At 35.1% G+C, this 7,659-nt stretch overlaps 1 protein-coding gene across 3 annotated transcripts in view; it reads left to right on the top strand.

Annotated features, from left to right (window-relative positions):
- The first annotated feature begins 1,877 nt into the window (after nt 1-1,877).
- The window catches only part of LOC128693216 (reticulon-4-interacting protein 1 homolog, mitochondrial-like), a 43,250-nt gene continuing 37,468 nt past the window's right edge, over nt 1,878-7,659 (top strand). For all 3 annotated transcript variants that reach the window (XM_070089310.1, XM_070089309.1, XM_070089308.1), the window contains exons 1-3: nt 1,878-1,962; nt 5,686-5,768; nt 7,328-7,553. In XM_070089310.1, the coding sequence (XP_069945411.1) occupies nt 5,721-5,768; nt 7,328-7,553 (274 nt within the window). In that variant the 5' untranslated portion in view covers nt 1,878-1,962; nt 5,686-5,720. The remainder of the gene's footprint in view (nt 1,963-5,685; nt 5,769-7,327; nt 7,554-7,659) is intronic.

The following is a 7,659-nucleotide window of genomic DNA, read 5'->3' as shown; positions in this document are numbered from 1 at the left end:
CCCGCCAATATCCGAATTCCCTCAACAACTTCATTGAAAAACTCTTAAAAATATCAACCTGCATGACTACCAATAAACTCATGCTTAATATTGACAAAGAGCTTCTACGTGATGTTTGGGAATAAAACTACAAATGTCTAACTAAGAGTTATGATTAACAATTCTCCTGTTGCTAAACAAAACGAAGGAAAATTCTTAGGTCTCAACCTAGTTCATTACCTTTGTAACTCATTCAGCTATCAAAATTTTTGGGCTTAGTCCCTGGACCCATTATGTACCTCTATAATCTTTTTGACTATCGCCCACAAGATGGGCATGAGGTGCATAATAAAGATCTTAAACTAACTGTATCTAGATAGCAACTTGAAATTCAACAACCACATTCAACACATTACAAAAAAAGTATCCAAATCAGTTGGCATCCTCTTCAAGATACGTTTCTAGTAAGTTTATTCAGGTATACACAAATACAGTTACATAGATTATCATACATAGCAGCATATGTGTAGAGAACCTGGGATAACCCCAAAAAAGTCAGACAGTGACTTCTTTCCTTTGGGGTCCTTTACTTATTTCCATTGGGCTTCTATGTATCTCAAACAGCAATACATACATTATACTACTCTTTAATCTACTCCTACCTCACCTATGTTATTTGTGCCTGGGGATCTACCACAGCAAATCACCTTAATACAATAATAACTCAACTAAACTGGTTGTATGAAAAAATTACTCTTTCTACTGCCAGAAAACACACTTCCTCACTCTTAAAAAGCCTAGACCTACTTAATATACATAAAATTCACCCATACTTCATTTTTTTTAACAAGTCGGCCGTCTCCCACCGAGGCAGGGTGACCCAAAAAAGAAAGAAAATCCCCCAAAAGAAAATACTTTCATCATCATTCAACACTTTCAACTCATACATAATCACTGTTTTTGCAGAGGTGCTCAGAATACAACAGTTTAGAAGCATATACGTATAAATTATTATTATTATTATTATTATTATTATTATTATTATAAAAAAGCGCTAAGCCACAAGGGCTATACAGCGCTGCATATACGTATAAAGATACACAACATGTCCCTCCAAACTGCCAATAACCCCTCAGTTAAAGTGCAGGCATTGTACTTCCCATTTCCAGGACTCAAATCCGGCTATATAAAATAACCGGTTTCCCTGAATCCTTTCACTAAATATTACCCTGCTCACACTCTAACAGCTCGCCATATACAGGACAATAAACTCTAATATCAATCCTGACATGAAACTCTTTTCTTGATATTTGCAACAGGTACAGGTACACATAAGTACAATTATTATACATAGTGTAAATTACTTAAGATAACCCCAAAAAAGTCAAAGTGACTTATTTACACTGGAGTACCTAGCATTATCCTTAATATATCGCTAATTATATATTTTTATTGAATTACTAAATATCTCCAATATAATGAAATCTACATATTCTTATATACTAGTTATCATAACTTAGTTTTAATGCTTCCCGAAATACCTTGCATAATAAGAGGCTTTCTATAAAGTGGTTTATATATATATATATATATAATATATATATATATATATATATATATATATATATATATATATATATATATATATATATATATATATATATATATATATATATATATATATATATATATATATATATATATATATATATATATATATATATATATATATATATATATATATATATATATATATATATATATATATATATATATATATATATATAGTATAATATATATATATATATAATATATATATATATAGTATAATATACTATACTCCACTTTAAATAAATAAAGTTTAGTTGTTTAAATAAAGTTGATATTTGTTTGTTAGAGAGATAATGGTTGTGTGAGGAGCCGAGAGATGGCGCACCGGGATATCATCATCGTCTGCTAATTTTGTGTTCCAGGCTGCCTCAGGTAAGGTCCCACTCTCATATATAATGTTTCTGAGGTATCTTATCACGTTATATACGTAAGTGTAAGTAGAGTCATGTAAAGTTACTGTATTTCAGAAAATTGGCAGCTGCCAACTCTCACTAACAAACAAACAATAATCTTCGGTAAGTCACAAACTTTTATTTGAAACCATTTTCATTTATATCTTTTGATATATGTTGATTATTATAAATAATATATCATGAAAGTGTATAGTTGAAACATGAAGATTGCAAGACACTTTATTTATATTCAAAAATTTGAAATAAGTCATTTTTATCTATAAAAAATAGGTAAAAATGACCCTGGATTGTTAATATTTATCTATATATATATATATATATATATATATATATATATATATATATATATATATATATGTCGTGCCGAATATGTAAAACTGGTCAATTAGCAAGAACTCATTTAAAATTAAGCTCTTTCTAAAAAAAATTCTTATACGTTTAAAGATATATTTTTTTCATTAATGTTAGTGTAAAAAAATTTAATTTTGCACCAAAAGAATCTTAGAAAACTTACCTAACCTTATTATAACAAGAACAATTTATTTTAGCCTAACCCAACTATATATATTTTAGATTTGTTTACAATAATTTAATACTAAACAAACACAGTGAAATATATATTTATCGATAGGTTCAGAATGATTTTGGCGAAATTATTGCATACACAAATTTTCACTTGTCCTATATGGCAAGATGAACGTTGCTATTTAAGCCAAGATCGCAAGTTCTGCCTATTCGGCACGACATATATATATATATATATATATATATATATATATATATATATATATATGTATATATTATTAAGTTAATGGTTCATTATACAGTGTCAACCAGGCAGAAAAAAACTTCATTAAAAGTAATACAAGTGAGTAACCTCACTTGAGAGGTGTCGTGACGCCGGTGAAGTGCTCGTAATCCAAGGAATTTGAGCTACCCTGCACTTCCTTGTATAAAACCTAATTACTTCTCCCCCTTTCCTCCAGGCTCTGTTTGACCCCTACAGATTTAGCACTTTTCCATAAATGTAAATTAATGCACATTTAAATTTCTAAGATGGAGAGATAATGTCTGTTTAGGTTCAACATAAATATTTTTACATGTTATGGTTTACAGAATGTCTTAGGCACATTATTTTAGGCACATATTGATAATAAAATATGATGGCTTAACCAGGCATAACCTAATAGTATAATTCAATAATTTTCATTGTGGGTCTGGCTAATAGCTGTTCTAGGCTCATTGATTTCAAGCTGCCACTCCTTTAACTGAATCAGACTTGATGATTGCCTCCTGTTCCCTGGTACTTCCATATGTCAGCAATATTTCTCGCCAAACCTCAATTCCAGCTAACAGGATTCCCTGAATCCATTAATATTATCATTCACATTGGAATAGTGCTTCAATTTACAGTGGCCACATACCTCCACATATTCTTATCTAACATGCTTACACATGACAACCAGTGAGGAGATGGGGCCAGGAGCTATGACTCGACCCCTGCAACCACAAATAGGTGAGTACGTTGCCTGGATGCTCAAGGCCCCATTCCCAGAGACGACCTTTGCCCATTCTTTTAAAAAATCTGAATCTTTCGTTACCTTTGCACTTTGTTTAGCTATCAAAACTTTGGGGGTCCATTCCCTGGACTCATTATGTACCTCTGTAATCCTTTGACTGCTGCCCACAGGATGGGTATGGGGTGCATAATAAAGATATTAAACTAACTAAAGTTTTATTTCTTTTTAAACATGTGTAGAACTTTCAGTGGATGGGTTTGCTGTTGATTTGATCACACTTTGAATATAATTATGAACGCACACATTTTTCTACTTTCAAGAGAAAGCCACTCGTTATTCGAAGCATTTCAGATAAATTACATATATAAGAATGAAGGAACACTGGGGGTAGACTTACTGGCCTGTGCTAGGAAAGTTCAGTTCACATCCACCCAAACCACTCATTTACTCTTCCAGCCTGTATTAGTTCCACTCATCTAATTCTAAATCTTGCAAACTGTTTCAGACAAATTACGTCTTTGCTTAGCTGTCTTATTTACTGCTTTCCACCTGCCAATTTTAAATACCCTCCAAATGAACCCATCTTGTTCCAGCCTTTCTGCATAACCAAGCCATCTCAATGTTCCCTCTTCAGTCCTTATTTTTTTCTATTTATATAATAATCACATCACACTTTGATTTCAGGCAAAACATTTCCAGTGCTGCCAGCCTCCTTGCTACAACATTAAAAAACTTGTGAACATGGCTTTTTCAACAAGGATTATTTTTGCCCCCCAAAAAAAGTTTTGCTTATAATGTACATATAATTAAATTTTGTAAAAAATAATGCTGTATAGTACACATGTATGACAAAAATAAATCAGATTGCCACCAAATTTCAGTATCATTGATGATAAACAATGAAAAGTAAAAATTGGGTCAGCCATGCAGTAATTACCATAAGTTAGGCCAAATTTAATTATATATACTGTGTAAGAACATGTAAATTTTTACCTAATTTAGGTTCACTTGTTAAATGTATTTTGCCGAGGGTCTTGGCAAGAGGCGTGGAGTTAAAAGATAAAGAATCACACATAAAGTGGGAGTTGTCACAGTTGCTCTTTGCTGATGACACTGTGCTCTTGGGAGATTCTGAAGAGAAGTTGCAGAGATTGGTGGATGAATTTGGTAGGGTGTGCAAAAGAAGAAAATTAAAAGTGAATACAGGAAAGAGTAAGGTTATGAGGATAACAAAAAGATTAGGTGATGAAAGATTGGATATCAGATTGGAGGGAGAGAGTATGGAGGAGGTGAATGTATTCAGATATTTGGGAGTGGACGTGTCAGCTGATGGGTCTATGAAAGATGAGGTGAATCATAGAATTGATGAGGGGAAAAGGGTGAGTGGTGCACTTAGGAGTCTGTGGAGACAAAGAACTTTGTCCTTGGAGGCAAAGAGGGGAATGTATGAGAGTATAGTTTTACCAACGCTCTTATATGGGTGTGAAGCATGGGTGATGAATGTTGCAGCGAGGAGAAGGCTGGAGGCAGTGGAGATGTCATGTCTGAGGGCAATGTGTGGTGTGAATATAATGCAGAGAATTCGTAGTTCGGAAGTTAGGAAGAGGTGCGGGATTACCAGAACTGTTGTCCAGAGGGCTGAGGAAGGGTTATTGAGGTGGTTCGGACATGTAGAGAGAATGGAGCGAAACAGAATGACTTCAAGAGTGTATCAGTCTGTAGTGGAAGGAAGGCCAGGTAGGGGTCGGCCTAGGAAAGGTTGGAGGGAGGGGGTAAAGGAGGTTTTGTGTGCGAGGGGCTTGGACTTCCAGCAGGCATGCGTGAGCGTGTTTGATAGGAGTGAATGGAGACAAATGGTTTTTAATACTTGACGTGCTGTTGGAGTGTGAGCAAAGTAACATTTATGAAGGGGTTCAGGGAAACCGGCAGGCCGGACTTGAGTCCTGGAGATGGGAAGTACAGTGCCTGCACTCTGAAGGTGTTAATGTTGCAGTTTAAAAACTGTAGTGTAAAGCACCCTTCTGGCAAGACAGTGATGGAGTGAATGATGGTGAAAGTTTTTCTTTTTCGGGCCACCTTGCCTTGGTGGGAATCGGCCAGTGTGATAATAAAAATAAACTGTACAATATTCTGAGAAGAGTAATGTAAGTTACTTTCAACAGATACAATGTTGTAGCCACTGGAGTTAGGACCAGGGATGGATCACCTTATCTTCCTGGCTCAAGAAAGAGTGGAGTCTGTACAGGTAGAGATCTTGGTGTCTGTGTTCTCATGCCAGTAATTTGTTGTCAATACAGTAGGTAAAATTACTGATAAAGGCATTTTTAAAAACCATTGCACTAGATTTAAAAATTTATTCCAGACTTTTAATTGTTAGATTTGGATTGCATGAAATATCATGGTATTTCATTTTTTTTGTATAATTTTTCTGCCTTTGTTTATATAAAGTAAATGACATGGCAGAGTTCATTGTAAATTTAGTTTTTATGACTATCAGTCAAGGTTTTTTGCTCAAATGTATTTTTTAACAAACATTATAGTGCTACAATCATTATTTTTTTCTAAATTTGTTGAGGTACACCATGTACTGGTAAATGTATAGTAGTACATGTATGTACTGTATATTTCTTGATACCTTGATTGTGAGTTAGCAAGCAACGATGCATTGAATAATGCCATGCAGGAGGGCCCTGCCTTGCAGCACTTCACTTACAGCGTTTCACCAATATAGCAGTTTTCAATTATACTCATTCTTCATTTATCCAGGCTTCCTACAAATAATTTATTCACCATTCACTATAAGTTAGACAAAAATATTTTGAGATAAGTAATGTGTGTACTGTATATGCATTTTTTAGGCCTATCTCTGTTGCTCATTTAATATATGATGGTGTAAATATATCAAGCTTTTATTCTAACTCAAAAGTGAAAAAAAAAGAAAAAGCTGTTTCACTTTACAGCAATTTTTGTTTTACAGTATTAACCCGGAACCTAACCTGCTGTATAAGTGGGGCTCGCCTATATATGAATGTATGTTATTTCATGGGTTGGATGCACTGTATGCAGACAAAATTTTTGATTGGGCATCACTATACAGTATGCGGAAATAGCTTATTGGAGGGGATTTAATACAAATTTTCATTATGTATTACCTGGAGAGAGTTCCGGGGGTCATCGCCCCCGCGGCCCGGTCTGTGACCAGGCCTCCTGGTGGATCAGAGCCTGATCAACCAGGCTGTTGCTGCTGGCTGCATGCAAACCAACGTACGATCCACAGCCCGGCTGGTCAGGAACCGACTTTAGGTGCTTGTCCAGTGCCAGCTTGAAGACTGCCAGGGGTCTGTTGGTAATCCCCTTTATGTATGCTGGGAGGCAGTTGAACAGTCTTGGGCCCCTGACACTTATTGTATGGTCTCTTAACGTGCTAGTGACACCCCTGCTTTTCATTGGGGGGATGTTGCATCGTCTGCCAAGTCTTTTGCTTTCGTAGTGAGTGATATTCGTGTGCAAGTTCGGTACTAGTCCCTCTAGGATTTTCCAGGTGTATATAATCATGTATCTCTCCCGCCTGCGTTCCAGGGAATACAGGTTTAGGAACCTCAAGCGCTCCCAGTAATTGAGGTGTTTTATCTCCGTTATGCGCGCCGTGAAGGTTCTCTGTACATTTTCTAGGTCATATAATTTCATTTTTTTTATAACTGGGCCACTGTTAACCTTTTGTGATAATAAATAGTGTTACCAGCTTATATTTAATTTTAAATTTGTAATGTGAAGAATGACAATGTTTAAACTATTTGCTTACAGGTAACTTTGCACTCAGCTACAACTCGTTTTGCCAACAATCTTGTGTCTCTGGGAAATGGGGTCAAAGCATCCTTCAACAATGCACTCATTTCTGTTAAGAATCAGAGGTTCAGTGGAGACGTAGCAGAGAAGGTTCGAGACTGGCTTGCTAAACTAAGGGAAGCATTAAGTGTGTTCTCTCCTTCTGAAGTGTATAACCGGTTTTTAATATTTTTCCTAACCGAAGGTGAGAAGAATATGCACATTATTTTTTATTAAAACATTTATTCTTAAGAATTAAGTTTTAGTATTCTATCATGAATATGAATTAGGTTTTTCCTTTTTTTGTGTGT

The sequence above is a fragment of the Cherax quadricarinatus genome, chromosome 28 (genome assembly GCF_038502225.1).
Source record: "Cherax quadricarinatus isolate ZL_2023a chromosome 28, ASM3850222v1, whole genome shotgun sequence".
NCBI classification, from domain to species: Eukaryota; Metazoa; Arthropoda; class Malacostraca; order Decapoda; family Parastacidae; genus Cherax; species Cherax quadricarinatus.
The sequence above is the reverse complement of the archived record's forward strand: the minus strand, read 5'-3'. Positions and strand labels throughout refer to the sequence as shown.